Below are 22,686 nucleotides of genomic sequence, written 5' to 3' on the forward strand. Positions count from 1 at the left end.
TGCCTATCTGAGGCACTTGTTATTCTGGATATCCGTTTCTGTAATGTATTTGAATTAGTAATGAACTGTCCTCCAGAGGCCTCTCATGAGTGTGTGCTTCCTTAAACATTTCAGAACTGTCTGCTAAGTATCTGGGAGCATCTGCTCCAGGAGGATCTGTTTGGAAAGGCTGTCACTAGACTTTGGGTTCTGGAAGCCACATGTTCTCCCAGCCCAGGACACTCTGCCTATTGATTTTTCCCAGAAATTATTTGCTGCACTTCCTCGTTCAGCTGCTCTGCTGAGTGATTGTCTCCAATGCAATTTCTTCATCTCCCCAGGTCATCTTAATAAACTATTCATCATTAGCTGGCTACTAAAGCCAAGAGAGGAGTAATAAAAGATGTGGCAATAAATGCTGCTTGCCCATTTCCAAGGAAGGAGTTACAACTCAGGAATATCAGCATCTCTTAAAGAGAAGGTCCCTTCCTCTTCCATCTTTGGTCTCCACATCCTCTGGAGCCCACCATGCCTGAGGGGAAAAAGTGCCATTGACTGAGTGGGTGTTTCTTTTTTACTCACATTTTTCTGTCTTCCCTGCAAGCTTCCATAGCCATAAATAAAATTTAGTAATTCCTGAAGTGGGGGGCAGCAGATATGTCTGTCCCAGGGGCAGGAGGGCACTGAGTTCTGAGCCCCATCTCTCTGGGCTGCCTGTGTGGAGCCAGATTTCTGTGGAAAGTTGCCATTTCCTCCAAAGACCCTTTTTCTTGTTTGACCCTACAAAGTTTCATGCATTTTCAGCATTGCTGGCAATAAACTGAAAGGAGTGTAATACACTCCCTTAGTGCTGGAGTATGAGCAGATATCTGTCCCCCAAACTGTACTGATTATAAAATCAATTCTTGTAATGATGTAGCTTCGTCTGTGGGATCTGGTTGTTATCAGTCCCAATTCTGCAGACTAATCATGTGCCTTTTCAGATTAGAGAGACCAGTTTAAAACCTTTACATGGACAATTAATTTGATGCAACCAAACTCTCCACAGACTTTCATCTGGACTGCTGGCATGGTGCTAAAGCACAGATAGAAATAAAATCCCCTTTGCTTCTGTCTGCCGTGCAGAAATTTGCATTTTATTTTCTTTCCCAAGCCTGCAGGGATTTCTTTGAGAGCATGGTTTCCTGCCCTTTGGAGAAGACAGGAAAGCACAACATTGGCACCTCCTGATAATCTCCCTCAAAGACTGATGCACTCTCTGACTCCAAGTGTGGAGCTGCCATTAGTGTGCAGTTGGTTAAATGGGTTTTCCACCTATTAAGTAAGGCCAGTACAACATGTGTGTGTGTCTTCAGCAAAGTAAAGAGATGATGAGAAGAGTCAGTCCTTGATTTCATTTCTGAAACATCAATATCTGCTAAGAGATATTACCCTCTAACTCCCTGGTGTTCAATAAATCATGGCAGGGAGACAAGTTTTTCATGTTCACAAGGAAAAGTGACAGGAGAAAGTGTCAACTATCTATTTTTTAAAGGTCAAAAGTCTCTAATATTTTTAAGAAAAATGGCTTTCCTTTTGTAACCTGTTTAAATCAATGGAGTAGCATTTTGCTGTCACTTCAGAGGCAAGTTTTCAAAAGTAGATTTTAGACTGCCTTGTTTCTGATCAGGCTGAAGGAATAAGAGCCACTCCATCCATGACAGGGAGACGGAGGAGACAGAGGTAGCCAGGTGTTTAATTTCTCAGTTCAGACACTCTCAGGCAGGTCCCTTGGGGGCTCACCCAGTGAATGCTGGGCAGGATTGCCTGGGCAGCACCACATTTACCTGTGAAACTTGACATAAATTGTGGCATCAGTCAAAGCACTGAGTAAAACTGACCTGGAAAATTGCTCTAAAGAGCATTTATATTTATAGAAAGGGGGCAAAATAAGCACTGCTGGCCTTTTTTCCCTTCTCCTTTCCCTTAAATGAGCACAATGCTGTTGATTTGTAGCAGTACAGAGAGCACAGTGAGGCCACCTGCTCTGGGAATCAGTACCTTGAACCTCCAGCATCACTGCTGATTTCAGAGTGAAAGAAAAGCATTCCTGGGAACCCACAGGACAGCTATGCCACAGAAAAACTGCATCAAAGGTGAAGGATAATAGCCAATAAATACCCAATTATAATGTATCACAGGAAATACAAGGTGAGCAGATCAGGTGTATAACCTGTGTACACACCTGCACTGGAAGGGAATTTAAGGAAGGCTGTAGGAGTTTACAGGGATGGAGTCACCACCAGGAGAACAGAGCAGGACTGTGTGCCTGGAGAGAGGAGAAATCCCTTCTTCACCACATGTGCCACATCTGTGTGCAAGGTGCACACGCCAAGCAAGGACCACAGAGGCCTCGACAGACAGGGCAGTCCCATATGCTATTTCACCACGGAGAGAAGAAATGCAGAAATCCACAAATCCCACAAGAAATGCAGAAATCCACAAGTCCCACATTCACTGTGGCCATCAGACAGCCAAACTCACCAGGTGGGCAGCAGTTTCTCTCTGTCATTCCTGCTGCAGGAGCTACAAGGTCCTCATGCTCTAAATCACACATCCCTGGGCATTGCGTGAGGGGCTAATGCCGGTCCAAGCTGCTCTTCTGCCTCTTGTGTGCTCTGCTGTTCTTTTGACACGACTTACCACTCACTGATCTCTCTTATCTGTATATAGACATGCATATATAAGCACACAATTTTTAAAAACAGTCATATTTCCAAGCGGGAGAAGAAATTACCTTGCATCCTATCCCTGCATGCTCCACTCTGATCCTGAAAGGAATTCCTGTCATAAAAGACATAAACTTCCAGTCTATTATTCTTTTGTTATTTTGGAACATTAGACCACTTGGCCCCGAGTTTGTGAGTTTATTACAGTCATGTTTTTTCTGTAAGATGTTGGTTAGCCTAAGAGACTTTTCCTTCAGTGGACTACAGAGAAACTGCCATGAACCCTAAGTCCTTTGCTAACAGAATTGTTTAAAAGGCCATTTTGATGTGTCTTGATTTTTACAGGTTGCACTGCGGGTGCAGCTGGTTTGAAGAGGAATCCTTGCTCTGGATCACACTGTGCTCTGCCACAGATGTCACAAAGTTGTACCCCCAGCCTTGCCTAAGGGCAGCTCTGCGGGCAGATTAAATTATTTTCCATTTCTCTCTCCTTTAACACAGGCTCTGACTGTCACACATGGAAATTATACACTGCACCCAGTTGCTGGGAATGGGTAATAGTGATTCCAGTTTGCTGCTTTGGTGGCAAATTAGAGGAGATCCCTTAATCGTGTGATGTCACATCTTAGAGTCTTACATTCCCTTTGCAGAAAAATAAAAACTGTTGCCCTTTGTGCCTTTGGAAAATGCCTTTACTGAATGCTATTTCCTCTTTTGTATTTGTATGTATTTGAGTGAACAATTTATGCTTTCAAGGATCACTGGTGATTTCAACTCTGCATGCAGCGAAAACTAAGCTCAGGCAGATGCCTAAGCACTTTGCAACCACTGGGTGCTTTGGATATTTGGGGTTTTTTTGAAGAAATTTCCCCTGGTTTTTTTGCACACCATCTATTCCAAGGCTTGTCTGTTTGAGAAGTGATGCTGGGTTTGCTGGCTGGGTTTCCTGCCATAGCTACCAGTAGCACTAATAGTGTCATTCATTCCAAACAAACAACGTAATAACAGCCCTATCTTCTCTCTTGATGACATATAATCAGATTTGCATTATGAACAATCATCTGTTTGTGTGTATTTATACTGCAAGACAAAATACTTGCACAAACACTAGCCAGCAATCCCTTTTTTCTCTTTGTAGCTGCTGCCTCAGGTGTTATTTGCTCTCCTCTGCAGAGGATCTGAGTCTGCTGTGTTGGTTGTTTGATGTGAGCAGCAGTGGTGTGCACTTGTAATGTCATGGATGCCTGTATCCAAGACAGTGTTTGGGATTTCCAGGAGCAGGTGTGCACACTTTGCTAGGTATGAATAAATAGCTCACACAAATTATGCAACCAAACCCCAGATTAGTGATGCCTATTGTTCATAAGGTCATCACCACCAGGATTTCCTGGAGAGAGTGTAGCAGAGGATCCAGTTCATTGCCTAAAGGGAGAGAGGGTCATTTCCCTCACCACTGCAATCCCCTGAACACAGAGGATGCAGCCCAGCACCAGGAGGGTTGCTGCCTTCTGCCACTGACAGCTTTCCCTTCTGTTACTATGAGATGCTCATAACCTCATTAGCTGAAAAAGAGGTTTGCTTCAGCTGGAAGACAAAAAAAATGTCATTGTAAATGGACATATTTATATTCATTACCTGTTTAAAAAAACCAAGCCTGTTGCCTGTGTACCTGTGAATGGGCATGTTAGAATAAAAGCCAAGTCATTTCCCACATCTCTGAAAGCCCCCTCACACAGGTGTTATTTAATTCTGTTTAAAACACAATCTCCAAAAAACCTACTATTTTAAAAACCTAATCTTGCAAAAACAGTTTGGAGATTCCTATCTTCCTCCCTCTCTTCATTCCTTTTCTCCACCATGAATTCTCCAAGCCTTCCAGAGTGCCATGGCCTGCTGGTGCCCCAGCTTAATCAGATCTGTATCTTCCATTTCTTGAATCAAAACAAAGCCAATAACCTACCACTCTCACAGGAAGCCAAAACACTCTTCTGATGCAGAAACATTCATTTTTAAGCAATCCATTAAAAAAGCTGTGTCATCCAAGTTGTTGCAAAGTTAGATAGCAGATTGGATCATAAAAAATTATTACCCTCAGCAGCACTATCTGCTGGATGAGGTCACAACTGTATTATGTTTTCTTAATAACCCTTTTTTCCCTGTGTAAGGTCAACACATCTGCAACATTTTTTTCCTGAACTTCTTAGTGGCATGAAGTATCTTCTGACTAAATGTATTTGTTGGTGTTAAACCTGATGTTTTTTCTGAAGATTTTCTTTTTTCTAGACAACTGATTTTTAGATTGTGGGGAATGGCAAAAATACACCTGACCACCCAAAAAGAGCATGAGGAAAACCAAACCAAACCTCAAAAATGTGAGACACCTCCCACCTTGTTAAATCTTAGAGACTTAGTTAGGCAAGTGAATTTTATATTGTCATATAAATACCTCATATGGAGTATGAGGTATTTATATGCTTCTATTCTATTCTATTCTATTCTATTCTATTCTATTCTATTCTATTCTATTCTATTCTATTCTATTCTTCTTGATATTTCTACTTATATCTTGTAATTATTTTTAAAGCAAACAGGAAGATGATAAAAACTCTTTGAAGTATCCTTTGCAATGTCTGGATATCTCACATGGCATGAAGGAATCTCTCTTTCCAGGGATTTTGTTTATGCTGAAAATTAAGTAATTATGAAACATTTTATTGCTGCTGAAAATTAAGTAATAAAGAGGAACGCACTCACATGTGACCTGGTGGTTCAGCACTGCTAAACAAATGCAGTCCTCAATGTACCCTGCCAAGCACCTATTGTCAGTCCTCGTGTACTTTTATTTTCCTATTCTCCAGCCAGTTTAGAGCTCCTGGAGCAGAGCAGAGTTGGATTTCTTCCATTAAAAAAAACTTGAGGAAACAGAAGGGAAAACTTCTTATTAAACTAAAAAATATTAAACCACTAAGGCATTTTTTAAAACTGAAAAGGTCAGGTGAAAAGCATGTCTTCTTTTGCAAGGCTTCTGTTTGTCTTAAATGGGCAGGTAATCTGTCAGGTATGGTTCAGCTGTTACTTAGAAGAGAGTGGAACACATTTATATTCCTCTGATTAATTTTTGTGATTATTTTTTGGCTGTGCACCTGACATTACAATCTCTTGTTTTACCTCGGGCCTATTTGAATCTATTTGGAACCATCATAATTTCAGAAGAACAAGATATCCAGGAACAAGTGTCATCCCGTTTCCAATCTATTTATCCAAGGTTTCTTTCCAAAAATGTGTGCAGTTACCTTATGATTAAAATGCAACAGACCATGACAATATCACTGAATTACAGCTGTATTACAAATTTTACTTCCTACATCTGACCTCAGCCTGAGAAAATAACATGTTGGCACCATTTCCAAAAAAAATGGCAGTGAGGAATCTTTTGGCATGGCTGTCTTTACCTCGACCTTCCTGGCCAGTGCCAGGATAAGTGATGGGACTGGGACAGGGGACGCTGCAGTAATGCCCACTTGATTCACCAGGGGAAATCCTGAGCTCTAAATTACACCAGAGCCCAGGCCCACAGATTAAGAAAGCAAAGAAAGATGTGTTCTGGACTAGCAGGAGATGTATTCTGGTGTGGTGAGAGCAGTAAAACTGGCCATTTATATTCTGCAGCTCTCTGGCTGTAAGTGGGCATTAACTGTGTGCAGACCATGTCAAATGAGGTTTGCTCCAAGGTGTGGAAGACTTCTTCATTTCTGTGTTCTCCAGCTGCTGCTAGCAAGGGCATATCTGCTGGTGGCTTAATTTTAATCTCTGTTCTTCCCATTGAGTGAAGACAGCAGTGTCCTGTTGCTGAAGTTGTGCAATATTTCTTGGGAACTTTTTAGCTGTCTTTGTTTCCAGTCACCTTCACCCTCCTCTTTTCTTCACTGAGTTAAAAGGTTTCATTAAATTTCCTTCAGTAATTAGCAATGTCAGAAGGCCAGAAGCCCATGATGGATAGACCCTGACTTCTAATGCACAGGGAATGGTGACAGCAGTACATGCAGGGCTGATGCTGCAGATACAAACTCCAGCCTCAGATCTCTGTTCCTGACTGTTGTTGCTGCTTGCCCCTTGTACTCATCAGCATTTCTGTTTTCTTATCTGATATCCACCTTGGTTTTAAAACTCATCAGTAATCTGAGAAGTTCCTTGTGAATTTTTCACTTCTCCATTTTCCGCTTCACCATGACTTGAAATATCTTGACTTCTAAATTATTTTTCAGAGAGATCTCACAGAATGATGCCTTGGAGGTCATAGAAGCAAATGTGTTTTCCAACCTTCCCAAACTACATGAAATGTAAGTAATGAGCAATCTAAATGCAAAGGAGACAATTATAAAGATTCATTATAGGCAAGTATCAAAGGTTTTGCAGTTTGGTTCAGGTAAGCACGGAAGAATTTGTAGCATTATAGGAGCAATTGAAATCTCCCTTTGTCTTTTCCATCCTCTTATCTAGCTGCCCCTTTCTTTACCTGCTCAGGCAAAAATTTATCCTCAGATCACTGCCAGGATCGAAAGGTGGTGGGGTCTGCCTGTCCATGGTAGGCTGCTCCCTGAAATCATCCAGATCTTCTGCTGCCAAAAAGAAAACCTCAGCATATTTTTCCACTGCATCATGGGACAAACACAATTTTAAGATCCATTTATTGATATATTTTTTCTCTGATGTTTCATTTCCTCTTTGCAGAAGAATTGAGAAAGCCAACAACCTCGTGTACATCGATAAAGATGCCTTCCAACACCTTCCAAGCCTCAGATATTTGTAAGACCTTTTGCTCTTTACAACTCCTAGAGTCACTTTGAATTACACACCTGTGTGTTTGTCCAGCTGGTGCTGAGCACTTTGGGTGATAAGACAGGATGGTTCCCTTCCTCACTACCAGTTGCACGTTATCAAGACACATTTTCATGCCTGCACATTCCTCAGAAAAGCTGAAGATAAAGCTTCCACAGAGGAGTCCCACACACAAGTTCCTCGAGCCTTTCTAAGCAAGAGGTTGAAAATGAGTGATGAGCAGAGGAGCTGGAGCTTTCTTACATCTGTAGAAAAAAATTTAGGTTGAAATTCCTCCTGGAAGCTTAGAGACAAAACTAAAATCTCTCATCTGTCTTTGCTATGGTGCTGCCTTCTATTATATGTCTCATACATGATGTTAAACATTCAGATTATTTTTTCTTTGGCAAAGGTGGTGTTATAGCCATGGTCTTCATAAATGCCTGATGTGAGATGATTAGATCCCCAAAATACAAACATATAGCTGTATACAGATAAAAAATAATTGTATACAAAATAAAGCTCTATGTACAGCTTTATTTCCTCAGCCAGCCTCATCAGGAAGGTGATTTGCACCTCTGTGGTTGCCACATCTGCTTCTGTGGAGTTGCCATCAAAATTCAGTGGTAACTGAATGCATCCTTACAGAAAGCTGGTTACTCAAATACATTTTCACTGCTGTTAGCACATGGTTTTAATGTGACTGATGATCTCTCCTCTGTGTTAGAACCCCAATGAAGTCCAGTGGACTCCATTTAAAACTAGTTGGTGTTAATGGTGGCAGCTTATACAGCTCAAATGGTGCCCTTTGGTGAGCGGGACACCTGTTTGTTCACCCAGCAGGATGCCAACTTAACTTTTGTATGTCCACCAACCTGAACAATAAACCCTGTCTGATGTTCCTGACCGACACAAGAAACCTCACTCATACAAGAAGCCTTGTTTTCCTTACTCATGTGAGAAACCTGGCCATGGTTTGTACATTTCAGTACATAAAAGGAAACATTTAATTGTCTGGTTAGCGATTTTATAAAGACAGTATGAAATTAGGTCAGTGGTTTGATAAGCATAGCTCCCAGTAAGCCAAGGAGTGTTTAAAGTCTCTGAAAATCACTAATATCTGACAGGTTCTGGGCTCAAAAAATGCCAAGGGGCATTGCTTTGAATTTTTATTTTAAGATTTGAGATTTAAGACTTGGACTTTAGGAGATAAGGTGTATTTAGCACTACAGAAGCCATTACAGTTTAAACCCTCATTGAACTGGAATATGTGTCTAGATTTGGAGTAGGATTTTTGCTCTTCCCAGTATTTTGACTGATTCCCACTTTATCAAATTCATCAGGCATCTTGGTAAACTTTAAATTTTGTGTTTGCCTAACTGAAACACAGATTTTCTCTTGACAGTGGGGAAAAAAAGCTCTAAGTTTGCATTGTCATGAGAAGATATATCATGTGCCTTTTTCCTCCCATTTCAAGCCTGAGTCATTCAGCAGTGACTGCTGCCTTTGAGTAGTTCTGGCCACCTAAGACACAACAAAACCACAGCATTTGTTTATTCCATGTGAAATCCCCAGAACAATCTGCTGTGGGGAGTCCGGTTGTCAGATGTACAGATGGGTGGGAAGAATGAGAGCACATTTATCTCACATGAAATCGAAGCAGAAATGTGAACGTACTAAAGAACACACAGTGAGCATTTAAATATGGGACACAGAAATCATAGGGGAGGGTAAATTCACACTTTAAATATCTGAAATAGTGAAAGTTTTTCTCTTGGCACTAGGGGATGTTGAACACTTGTGAACACTTGTCATTCCACGCTCTCATGCATGTTTGCTCAAACATTCAAAGATTTCACCTATGTAAATTTCAGCTGCAGCAGCAATCCTATGACCTGTAGAAGCAACAAGTTGAAAATAAAGAGGATTTCTTGTCTACCTGACCATTCCCCTGTCCTCTTGAGCTAGTTTTACTTGCTTGTTGATATCAGAGGAAAGTGCATTTTGAAGTTTTTCCAAGGTTTTTTCTCCTGTGAGCATGGAGGGCTAGAAGAGACTCTCCAGCTGCTGTATCCTATTTCTTCCCAGATCCACTTCATATATCCCATTAATTAGGTGCTTTATTGAAATTCCTGATGCTCTTCACTGTTGCCTGCTTTCCTCCATTTTCCAGGAGAGGCTTTTCTAGAAACTTAATGATTTGGTAACTAGAAGATTTCCTCTCGTTTATTCACTGCCCCTCAGATCATGTTCACTCTTGTGCCAGAGCTTTTCTCTAATTTATGTTCATAAAATCCATCTTTGGTGCTTACTCCACTAATGGATTCATGCTGCATCCCCTCTGTGCCTTCATTTTTGGAGGTAAAACCCCCCAGCCCTGCATGACTATAGAGAGCTCAAAAGGGGCAGGTTCCATGGCTGGGAGCTTCTGAAGAGATGAATGTGGGGTTTGTTCTAAAAACAGGGGTTGCTGGGGGTATAAATCTGTGCAATATCGTTGGAGCCACAGCATTTCCCAACACAGGGACTGGGAGCAGGACACAAAGTTCTTGTTGGGGACTTTGTGCATCCAATGAGCAGGGCGTGATGCTGAGTAACATCATGCTCAAATCAACATGCTCAGATCACCTCTCTCTGTGTTCTCCCCTGCATTTCTGGAGCAAGGATGCCATTTTCTCCATCCCCTGGCTTCACTGACTGGTGCTCACCCTTCTGGAAACTGAATAGGCAGAAAGCTTTGCTGTTTGAAAGGGTAGGATAGTTAATTTAATGAGAAAGCAGAAACCTTGATGGAAGGCTGTAAAACACCATCTGATAAAGGTAACCCAGTCCTCATATTCTCCTTCCTATGACATGCAGGGAAGAGGCAGTACTAAAAATATAAGGTAAGGTGTCGAGGAGGTTAATAGATTGATGTTTTTTCTGTTCTGTTTTGTGGTGGTTGTTCAGGGTTTTTTATACAATACACAAGCAAAAGGTTTTAAACATGTGGGACTACAGTTTAAAATAATTCATAAAAGAGTAAAGCATCTGTGTGGAGCAGCTATTGCAGAAATGATAAAAATTTTAAGGCCATGAAAGGAAACTTGTAAAACCCGGAAACTTGTAAAACCTGGAAACTTGTAAACCTGTACATCACTGCCTAATTTTCACATTAATTGCTGTAAGTTAGGAAGGAATAGCACATGGTTTTGTCAATATCTTGTCACATAACAGATTAGGTGATAATGTCTGACTGTCTAAGGAGGTACAGAGTGACCAAGCTGCAAACAGCATCTCGAGGCACAAGGACTTGGGTACCTGCCCATCCTTGGATCATTGTGGTTCTTCTGAAGCTCCCAGCTATGGGGACAGTCTGGCAGGGTTCAAGACACGTGCTCTGATTCATTACACAGTTCTGGGGCTGTAGCAAAACTCTTAAAACACAATGCAGAAAAACTTGCAGAAAAAAATTAAATTTACTGGTGGCTATCGCTCAGAAAACAAATAAAGAGGAAAAAAAATAAATTAATCAGTCTCAATGTCCAAAATTGAGCCCAGGCACTACAGCCCATTAGTTTAATGACCTTTGCAACACATTGTTTGCAAGGCTTTCTCCGTGTTTCTACAAAAATAGTTGTAAAGCCACTGGGTCATTTTTATGGGCAGGCAAGAAGCTCTAGCTAGCCTTGTCAGTCCCCTCGTTGGTTTCATGGGCTCATTATGGCCACCAGCTGCTGAATATTAATATGCTTTTATCTCTGTCAGCTTGGAGACAAATGCATTTCCTCCCAGCCCCTTTGGCACTCCCTTTGTCTCCTGCATCATCATTACCAGTATGGCAAAAACACAAAGGAGAGGAAAATGCTGAAAAAACACAGAGCTGAACAGCCTAAACCTTCTAGAAACAGGCAACCTTAACTTTCCCACCAGTCTTTTAGAAACAGTGAAGAGAATTGCTAATTGGTTTTCTTGGGTATATGCCAGAGAGACAGGCTGCTTCAAAATGGTAACTTACTGACCTTTTCATGGGTACAAGATTATTTATCTGGCCCTCATTAGGGAGACCTGTGCCATAGTCTCCTTAATAATGTGGTGATGGCTTTTCAAACTCATTTTCTTTCCAAAATTAGTTCTCATATGTGATCTATGTCCTTTGGTTCATTTTTGAGGGGTGTCCATGTCCTGTATGAAGCAATCTCAGCTTACAATACAAAGATTTGAATGTAACAGTTCTTACAGGTTAATTTTGAGGGCATACAGCTGAATTCTTGGAGGGGAGGGAAAATATAGGTCCCAAAATTGTAGGTTTTGCCTGCAGAAGGAGCAGAGCCCAACTCCAAAGTCTTTCAGCAGTCAACTTGTGCCTGTCTGGTGCTTCCTAAGCACAAATCTGCATTTGCTGCAGGTGCAGCAAACCCCACAGAACTCCTGACCCTTTTCTTGGAGTTGACACTTCAATAAAAAGAAGTGATGCCCCACTCCTTCCTTTGGCCTCACTGTTAAAGACCTTTCCCCAGGAGTGGGGGCTGCAGATTTCAGAATACCTGAATCAGAGGGATGTCCTGCTGCAGCCAGGCTCACAAGCACCATCAAGTGACCAGTGTGACTAAGGGACACAAAAATAATGCTTCCTGAGTGAAGTTGTGTTTATCTCTGCCTACCTTGAGTTTGCAATTTAGCAAATGCCCACAGTAAATTGATGAGGTGAACTGTGTTCCCAGATTTGTCAGAATAGCTCCTACAATTTGGCACAAAAAAAACCCCCAGACAAATTGCTATATCTGGAGATAAGCAGCCAGAATCTTTCAGGAATTAGTTTCTGAAATTTTTTTTTCTCTGCTGATTGTGGTGCTCTGTTTTCTTAAGTATTGACTCTAGTAAGCCTTTTCAGAAAGACAATTAATACCTTGGAAAGCAGCCATCAGCAATCTGAAAAAAAAATATTTCCACCAAGCTGTTTATGCATGGCAAGGGGGGACTCATAACACAGATTAAAGAGGACACTTGTTTAAAGTGAGGTTACTAAGGATGTATACATTGTATGGCAAATATATTGACAAAGCTGTCCTGCAGGAAAGATGTTCAGTAAATTGGATTATCTACATTCTAAAAAGATTATCCACTTTAAGGCCTCTGGAGATTTGCTGCTGGAATAAAAAGAGAGGGAAGATCTAGGCTGCAGTCTAGCTAAATATTTTTTCAGTTCTTTTTTCTGCTTTTAATTAAAAAAACATCCTCTCCTGCTCCTAATCACCATTCTGTGCCTCTGTGCAATCAGTGCCTTGTACCACCTGTAGATTTACTTCAATATGAAATGATTTTTCAGAGATTCTTCCCTCTTCATCTCATGCTGCTCAGTTGACACCAGTGAAAACTGAGCCCTGAACACTTTGGAATTACTGGAAAGATCAGAACTAACCCAAGGCATTGGGGATGGTTTTTCTCCCATGTAGGGTGAAAGCCCTGAGAGCCAATGTGGAATTTTGATATGCTGGGATCAAGTTGCCCCTGGGAGCAGGGCTTGAATAGCAGATGCTAGAACCCTGTCACCTTTCATTGCTGCACCATGAGAATTTCTTGGGGAAGGACTGCAGAAAGAAAAGCTCCTTATGTCTTCTCTGCCCTGCAGTAGCCACACACTGCTTGGCAGCAGTCTCCTCCTTCATTTTCCTGCTGGGGGAAATGTATGCCACAATTTGTGTTTAAAAGGGGCTTGTAAAATAGGATTGCACCGATTTTTAGCATATGACTCATTTAAAATGAAAGGCAGCTTTCCACTAAAACCCTGTATATCTTCAGTAATTTAGAATGTGTATTTTTAAATATTGTAAGGGGGAGTTACAGGTTCTTCTATTGCTTCTAATTTTTTTGGTGAAGTCCTTTTATGAAGTGTAAGTGCAGAAATGTTTTAAGTAACAAGGGCCTTGTATAATTCACCTGCTTCATTAACCATGCTTTCTATTTAACTATATATAATAGTTTTTCACAGGCATTTTTGTGGAGCTTTCTTGGTCACATGTGACAGCTGTTATTTTTAAGTTAACGCAATGTCAGGCCACTCTGAACCCTGAGACGAAACAGTCTTGACATTTCAGCAACTTTCCCAAATTGACTTCTTGAATATTCACTAATACTGCTTTAATTTTTCCCTGCATATGAACTATTGCTTTCTGTTACAACTTTGAAGATCAAAGTTGTCTTTTCAGCATCTGAGGATACCCAGATACCATCTCAGGGAGCTCAGAGCAGTACTTATGCAAGTGAATGACTTTTTCATGGACTTATGTGTCACCCTGAGTTCCCAAATGTAGGATTTGGTTGTCACATGGAGACGTTCAGTTTCAGTTCAAATTATGAAACCTGGAAGACTGCAACTCTCCTGAAATGATCTAGGTTCATAAAAAAACATCATGTGAACAATCTTACCTTTTTCCAGTCTCAACCAGTCCTTTGATCACGATTCAGCTATTCAGGAATGATTCTGTTTAAAAAATAAATAAATAAAAGGGAAAAGATCTGATCTAATAATAAAATAATGTTGTTCTAAGTGCCAGGATAAAAAAAAATAAAAAAAAAAATTACATATCCTGTGTTCTTTAAGAAACCAATATTCTCAGTGAAAGGTTACCTTCTTTACCATCTCATATATTAAAAACACAAAGATGTAATCAAACTTTCAAGAATCCATATTTTCTCTTTGTTTGGTGGGGTAAACATGAGACTTTTTGGTGTCTGGGAAAAGCTCCCAAATGTTCAGAGGCCAGTCCAGCCCAACTCCTCCCTCCAGCACTGAGCCCTCCTCCCAGCCACCAGCAGCCACCAGTCATGGCAACATCACATTTTTCCTGACCTTGCCGCTGCTCTGGATAACAAAATTTGACTAAATTAGATGTGGTCCATCTCTCTGGATACCTGTGGCCTCAGTGGCAGTGAGCACAGGGTTATTCTTCAGAACCAGCAGCTCTGGGGTGGTGTTTCATGGACAGGAGCCACAGTGCAGTGGCCAGTGATGCTCAGTGCAGAGGGAGGGTGGAGGTATCTAGGACAGAGGCTTGGGTCCATTTCCAGCTGCACAAACTGCTGAAATGTTCCCATGGTTTTGGCTCCTCACTATCAAAGGTGCTGGGGAGTAAAATATCCTAATTCTCTCCTAATTTCATCAATTAATTTCCCCTGTAATTAATATGTCCACTGTTTAAATTGAAGGTTAAAATTGTAGTGGGTCGATACTTTTGTCTTAAAACAGCCACCATGAAAATAATTATCCTGTGTCAGTGCAGTTGATTTCTTAGAATATGTTGGGAAATTAATATGGACAATTTACTGAGATCATCGGGAGGGACTGTGTTATCATCCAAGGTAGGGTTTCTCCCTTTACATCTGTCAGCAGAATTCAGCTTATACTTTGGACAAAAACCTTTTTAAATTACGATGTCAAGTTTCCTACTGAGAAACCCCAATTTGTGGCTAAACTCTGCCTTTTGTGACAACCATTTTCAGTCCAATATTCTTTCTTCTTCATTAATTGCTGCCTTCTTTCCAGGGGCAGACTGAATAATCTTCATCTTCTCTTCCCCTTAGGTTAATATCAAACACTGGCCTTCGGTTTTTACCTGCTGTCCACAAGGTTCACTCTTTCCAGAAAGTTTTGCTGTAAGTTTGAACGTTTGCTTTTCACTTTTTGAAAGCTGCCTTTGACTGTTCTCCTCCTCCAACAAAACCTTTCTAAACATGATTCCCCATGTGTTCATTTATTAGCTCTGCAGTGTTGATTGTGATTTTGCAGGCACTGATGGTCAGGAGGTCTGTTCTCTCCAGGTCTCCCTTCTACAAAGCATTGGAACTTTGACTTTACAGACCACTCTTCCTTTAACTGCAGTGTCTGGGTGGCCCAGGGGACAGCCTTTGACTCCTCTTTCAGAAGTTGAAATCCAAACCAGGATGGTGGCAGAGGAAATTTGCTGTCGCCTGGTGAAAATTTTCTGACCTGCATGGGAAGAGTCACTGATCTCAGAGCTGAGTTCCATCAGAAGTGGCCACACCACAAAGAAAAGAAAAATAACAACAACAGCAGCAAACTACACCAAAACCCAAACTCAGGGGGTTACCTACCATACCCTTTTCCATTTTCCTCTGTCAGTAAAACTGCCCAGAAAATTAAAAATTCTTACAATGGAAAACTCCAGTGCCAATGAGGAAAAAAAATTTGTGCAAAACTTTTTTTGTGAAAACAGGCTGTCAATTTCCTAAAGCACTTCTTCTGCAAAAAAATGCATATCAGAAAAATTTGGTTTCTTTTTCACTGAAAAATATTTTGACATGCATTCCTCAGTTGGTTCTTAGTATAACTGAAAACATTTGGAAAAGATTTATTGTTAATTCACATACAAATTTCTGCATCTTCAGATGTTTGATTAGATGATTTCAACCTGCAGAAACATTAATCCTGCAATTATTAATGGCTATTTTAGTAATATCAATTAATATCAATAAAAATGCATATAAAACATAGAGGTGATGCCTGAATATAGTGTACAGACATATAAGATAAGAAATCAATTTCAGGAATACATTTAATATTTGTAATTCTGAGAACCTCAGTTCATTGCTCCTCAAAACCATCAAGGAAATGCAACAGCTATGGCACAACAGGGAATTTCACCTGTACACCTTTGTGTTTATCATCAGTCTTAACTAGACAGGAATTATTGTGTCCTGTAGCAACAAGAGCTTTTAATTTTTTTAGATGCAACTCCTCATTTTCCTGTAAGAATAAACAGACCTTGATACTGATTGAGTCCCAAACTAGACCTCAGTTCAAACCTTGGACCTTCTGAGGTCAATAAAAGAATTCCCCTTGGCCTCAGCTGTGCCAATATTTAAGTCCCAAAGACAGATCTTGAAATTTATAAAGGGCAGAGCTTTAGTAGAGGGATGCAGTTCACTCACATGGGTGCTGTGTTCCCTCCCTATTCCTGCCCCTGCTGCCCTCAGTTTGCTGAATGAAGCCTCTATCTAAGTGTCACTCTGTGCAGAGTTGTGGTTGCATGGAGCTGTCAGCATGAGATAATTTTTGCACTTAATTTCAAGCTTTGCAGATAATTAATTTTGTTCTGTGCTTTCCAACAGAAACAGCATGGAAACAGCAATATCTCCAGTCTAAATTATGAGTAACATTACTTAACTTCTTTGAGGCCTATATTGAGCCAGCAATAGAATGCTCCTTTTTTTTATATATATTTTTTATATCAGTCACAACTGAGGAAAGACAGAAATTCTTATTTGTCCATTCAACAAATTGCACTGACAGGGGTCCTGCATTTAAGTTCTTAAGCACATACAAAGCTTATAAGCAGCCCTGTTGACATCAGCTGGGGAATGATTCATGGGCTGGTAGGTGCCCTGCTGGATCAGGCCAGAAAGGCTAATGGCTTTCCTCCTTCTGTAGGGAGGCTGGGAGAAGGGGTGGCTCACAGCCCCCTCTCATTGCATTTTCTGGGGAGTATGTTTGCTGGAGGAGCTATTTCATCCACCTCGGGGTTATAGACCTGAGCTTATATGCATTTTAATGTCTTCAGCCTATTTGGGAGGAAGGTATGGGGGTGTTGGAAATGTTTTGCTCCAGCCTTTTTTTATCAGGAATGTTTGTGCTCTGCGGGAGAAAAATGTCTTGGAAATTTTGGTTATTACCCTCTGTCTGCAGTACTTTCTCAGATTGAATATAGGGGGAAAATACTGTGTTTGAAGCAGCATATTGTATTGAAAGGCTCGTAGAAGTACAAAAAGGTGTAGTTTCTATTGTATTTTATTTTTCAGAGATATTCAAGACAATATCAATATACGTACAATTGAAAGAAATTCATTCATGGGCCTGAGTTCTGAAAGTGTGATTCTGTGAGTAGACATAGCAAATTCATTATTCTCCTTGTTAGCTCATTTCTTTTCCAGAACAGGGTCAAGGATAGCAGGAGTTGGGCACTTTTTCATACACTTCCAAATTCAATTTGAGATTTTACATCTCTCCTTGCCCCTGAGATCTCTGTATTCTGTTTCTCTGCCATGAAACAAATGAATGCTTTTGGGTTGGTTTTTTTTTTTTTGTTTTGTTTTTTTGGGGTTTTTTTGGGTTTCTTTTGTTGTGTTCTATTCCTGCTCTTTATTTTAGAAGCACATCAGAGAGTGAATTTAGTAATTACCAATGCCAAGGTTAAACACCTACAGCTACAGTTCCCTGCGATACAAATTGTGTTCAAAAGGATGGCACGACTCATAAATATTTACAGTCAGACACATCACTCAAAGACATTTATTACTTGGGCAGAATGTATGAAGATGTTGTGGAAATGTGGTTTCCTTGTACACAATGTTAATGCATTGGTACAAGTGGGTTCTCAATGCAGTTTGGAGCTGTGGTTAGCTGGCCCTACATTTGATTTGAGCAGTCATGTATTTTAATGAACTAGCTGGCTTCTTTGATCCTTTCTCTCTGTATATCAAAACATACTGTTTGCTTGCTAACAAGCTGCCTTCCTTTCACTTAGCCAGTGGCCAGACTGGAAAAAATTCCCACTATGTGGTTTACCTGGCACACTGAGAGAGAAAAGCGAAGTTTGAATTGACTGAGCTCACGTCGATTCTGGGGGAGCAAGGTCAGACCATCAATAACCAAGAGAAGTCATTTGGCTTTATCTCTCCCTTTTCCCTATCAGTTATGCACAAGCTCTCTATACTTTTCTGAAGTTTTAAACACACACACACACACACATATGCACACAGGCTTTTTTCAAGTATTTATTTCCAAAGCACTGCGCAACAAATTCTATGTTTGTTTTCATGATACCACTGGAGGGTAAGATAAATAACCCAGAGTTTTGTTGTGTTTTGATCTCTCTGTGCCACTTGAGCAGCTTGAGGTTGGCTTTCTCCTTTCTCCTCAAAATATTTCATTGCTTATATCAGGAAGAAATTCTTTACCAGGTTGCCCAGAGAAGATGTGGGTGCCCCATCCCTGGAACTGCAAAAGGCCAGGCTGGATGGAGCTTTTTGCAGGCTGGCCTAGGGAAGGTGTTGCTGTCCATGGCAGGGGCTTTGGAACTGGGGGATCTTTAAGGTCCCTTCCAGCCCAAATTTTCTGTGATTCTGTGATTGTCACAGGCTCCTCACACCCACCAGTGTGTGCCGGAGCAGCAAGAGCTTTGTGAGCAGACCTGGCCTCCAGCACCCTGATCAGACAGTGTCCTAACTTTACTCTAGTTCTCCGCAGATCAATCTGGGACAGAGGCCCTGCATGCACCCTTTGAGAGTCCCTGATTAGGCTTTCCTTGTGCTGTGATGAATTTCGTTCATTTTAAGAACAAATACGCCTCTTTTCTATACAAAACTGAAGACCCAGCAATTCAGCAGAGTCACAGCAACATCATTTAGTGCAAGCAGGCATATCAAGATGATTGAAATCATCCAGGACCCACTGAACCCCCACATTCTAGGGAGAAACCATTTTAATAGGCTTAGCTATGGATGGCTCCAAGCATATTTTCACCAGTAATTTGGATTTAATCTTATGCTATGCATGGGATCAGCACAGGTGGGAGCTGAGGAGACATTTGGTGATGAAGGGCTAGAAATTTGTGGAAGAAATCCACTTTGTTCCCAGGTCTGCATGCAACTTAGGCTCCGAGATAGAGCCTTTCCAGTCCTGAAATAGAGTGTAAATTCCTGTTCCTCAGGGACAGTGACGTCTTGCACGGGGTGAATTTTAGAGTTTTAAAAATCTGTTCTAGCCATGAAATGATAAGGAAAAGCCCCCATGTCCAAGCTCTGATCTCTCCTCCATTGTCACCTTGTAAACATAAGAGTTAGTGGAGTCAGTAAGGATGCTGGTTGAAGTGAGGGGAGAATATGCCTCAATATAAATTCATCTATGTGTACTATAATGAGGTCTCAGGATTTGGGTAATTTTTTTTTTTCTCTTTTTACTACTCAGATGCCAGGTGACAGGAGTATATAGTCCACACTGTGTGGCTACAGTGACTGTTTTACAACCTTAGTATCTCATTGCATTAACATCATGTTCAGTGAGAGAATGCAGCAAGTGCTAATAGTGTGATTAAAAACATATCTATCAGCCTGGCAGCTACAAATTTATAAGATCAATGCAATATAATAAATGTTTCAAATGCTGTAAGCAGGGACCTGTCTCTCCTCCGTGCCTGCTCACTCATGTCTAATGGTGCTGGCAAGTGAAGGGGACGGTGACAGCTCTCCTGATCCATCCTGACAGACATTATAGACACAGAGATATGTGCATCTGCCTGTCATGGTCAAAGGAGCAATCCTTTCAGCCAGACCCATGACTGATTTCCGTGCTGACCTTAGCTCACCACCTCAGACCTCAGATAAGTGGGTCACTTGTATGCTCAGCTTTCAAAGTGAATTAGAAAAGAGTCCAGGTTGGCTGACAGTTTAATTAAATCAGGCCATTTCTGCCATCAATCAGCCCTGTCACTGCCTGCTGGAGAGGGCGTGAGCTGCGCGGTGACGTTTAAGGCGAGATGAAAGATTGCACCGTAAAGATGATAAATAGAGCTGAACTCAATGTAAATTTTGAGCACCGTGAAGGGACAGAGGGAAGGTCATTAAACGTTAATTAGCTAATGCACCAGAGTAAAAACTTGGCAGAGAGCCCCAGGAGCTCCAATAGCCAGGTTCACTACCTGTGGCCTCCCCCTGGGGAAAGGAGCCTGGGGAGGGAGGGCTGGGCAGCAGGGCAGACAGGGAGTGTAATCTGTCAAGGCAGCAGTGTAGGAGGAATCACCTGCTGCCTGGGCAGTTTGGCTGCCCCCTGAGCCCTCCTGCCTGGCTCAGTGACCATCATCTCCCCTCCTCCCCGTGCCTGGCTGTGGATGTCAGCCCACGGCACACAGCAGGCTTTTTTCCCTAATAACTAGCAAAGGTGAGACCATGGCCCAGCGTTTCAAAAGCATCTTGATAAGAGTAAAAGTGAGTGGCACTGACAGCACCAACAGGAAAGATTCTGGTCACCCTGGCTCCTCTGCTGCCTTCCCAGTGGAGCCATGAGCAGCAACAGCATCTTCACCAGCTCTGACCTTACTGTGGAACTTACTCCAGCTGCCATCTCTCATGGTTGCCCTCATCCACCCTATTCATGTCTGCCCCCTCCAAAGCCTGCCTCCACAGGCTGGGATTTGTAGAAATTTCACCATTTCAATGTCCATTTACCAATTTTGTTTGTTTGACATTCCCTGTTTTGAATTGCATACATTTCAATCGTGAAGCACAAATAAGAACACAACTCTCTTCTCCTTTTCTCTGTTGCAGATGGCTCAATAAAAATGGAATTCAGGACATTGAGGATCATGCATTTAATGGAACATATCTGGATGAGCTGTAACTATTTCTGTTGTTTGCAATTCTGAACAATGAAGATAGTAACTTCTGCAAGATTTTTTTTTTTCGTTTAGTCTCAGATTGTTTCAGCATAAAATATTGTGTCTTTCAGAAATCTAAGTGATAATCACAACCTAGAAAAATTACCAAATGAGGTCTTCCAAGGAGCCAATGGACCTGTTGTTTTGTAAGTAGCAGTTGGATAACATTTTTCTCATTACTGACTCCTTAGAAAAGGTCAGAGAAGAACATATGAATGCCAGTCTGGATTTCAGCATCTTGCAAATCTTGGAGGTCAAGACCAGAGGTCTAGCTCTGAATTTTAAAAAAAGGAAGCCATAACTGAAATATCAGTCTAGAACTTTTATTTTCACTTTGTCCTCAAGTTTTTGTGAGTATTGAAGGTGAGAGATTTAGATCCAGGATCATAAACTGGATCAAGAGAGGAGTCATTCTGCTTTGTTTTATCTGCTAAAAAAAAAAAAGCTTTTGGTTTTCTGTTTGAGCAAAATCAAGACTGGGTGAGTGGTTCTAATGCTGAAATCTGAATTACTTGCCACTGAAAATCTGCCCCTGCATCTGTGCAGCTTGATTCTGAAAGGAAATTCCCATCCTACAAGGATGGGGATTGGGATAGGTATGAGATACATCCCACACAGTTCCAGCAGGATGTCCTTGGTGAGTGATGAGGCGGGAATCAATAACTCAGCAGTAGAAATTCAGCAGTAGGATGCTCATGGATCTCAGCCACCATTGCCTCAAGCCACAGTTTGCCACAGCCTCCAAAAATATATGAGTTTGCACATCTGCCTGTGTTTCTGAGCACAAGCCACCACACGTAAGGGCTGCAAGAGGGATGTGAGGTTCTTTTTCATCTCACTGATTCATTGGAGCCTTTCTCTCTTTGCATCTACCCTGGTTGTCCAGAAAGGGCTAAAAGTCACCCCAAATAAGTGAGAAGGGTCATTGGAGCTGTTGGGAGATTTTGCACAGATGCTAGAGTGGTTACACATCTGAAGAGGAGGGAGAAAAAATTATTAACCTTCAATTGAGTCCAGAGCTCATCTGAAGGCCTCATTTTCCACTGTGTGATGATCAGTGCATCTATGATATAAAGAGCTGGGCTTGCTGCATTCTGCTCCACTTCCATTGTTCCTTCAAAGCATCTTCTTTTTCTTGGAAAAGACTGACACTGGAGCATCTTTGAATCAGTAGTATCTTAGGTGCTTCTTTGGGAAATCATTGTTTCCTGTAGAGAAAAATAAGTGCATTTTCTTTGCAAGCTATACTTGATACAATCATATTCTGGAGGTTTATCAAATTGATTTGCCTGTAGTTGAGATTCATTTGATAGTTCAATTTCTAACACTGAGTTATTTGTGTAAAAAGTTTTCTGTTCCATTACCAATACATCCACTATTGTGTGGATGGGAAATTACCTTTTTATCCTGGCTGAGATCCTGAGAGAAGAGCCTTCTTACTCATCCATCACCAGGGATGTGCTTTCACTTGTGGAAATGATTGACCCATAATCATATCTTTGCTGGGACAAATCATATTTTTGCTGTTGCTGCAATCAAATCCGTGTTGCAGACTGCAGTGTTCTAATAGAATGAATATCAAGGTGGTTTAACTCCTGATCTTCCTGGACCAGTGTTAAGGAGTCAATTAATGCCAATTTCTATTTTATAATCCATCATATTAAAGTAATGTAAAAGAAACACAAATAGACAGCACCAATCATGGGCCTTGTGCAGGCTACAGAGTTTCACAAATTAATTCCTCTCTCAGA

At 41.2% G+C, this 22,686-nt stretch overlaps 1 protein-coding gene across 1 annotated transcript in view; it reads left to right on the top strand.

Moving 5' to 3' along the window:
• The window catches only part of FSHR (follicle stimulating hormone receptor), a 79,508-nt gene that overhangs the window by 46,224 nt on the left and 10,598 nt on the right, over positions 1 to 22,686 (top strand). The window contains 6 exon segments of the mRNA XM_058020708.1: positions 6,953 to 7,027; positions 7,419 to 7,493; positions 15,069 to 15,140; positions 17,304 to 17,381; positions 20,826 to 20,894; positions 21,007 to 21,081. Coding sequence (XP_057876691.1) covers positions 6,953 to 7,027; positions 7,419 to 7,493; positions 15,069 to 15,140; positions 17,304 to 17,381; positions 20,826 to 20,894; positions 21,007 to 21,081 — 444 coding nt within the window.

The sequence above is a fragment of the Melospiza georgiana genome, chromosome 3 (assembly GCF_028018845.1).
Source record: "Melospiza georgiana isolate bMelGeo1 chromosome 3, bMelGeo1.pri, whole genome shotgun sequence".
NCBI lineage: Eukaryota > Metazoa > Chordata > Aves > Passeriformes > Passerellidae > Melospiza > Melospiza georgiana.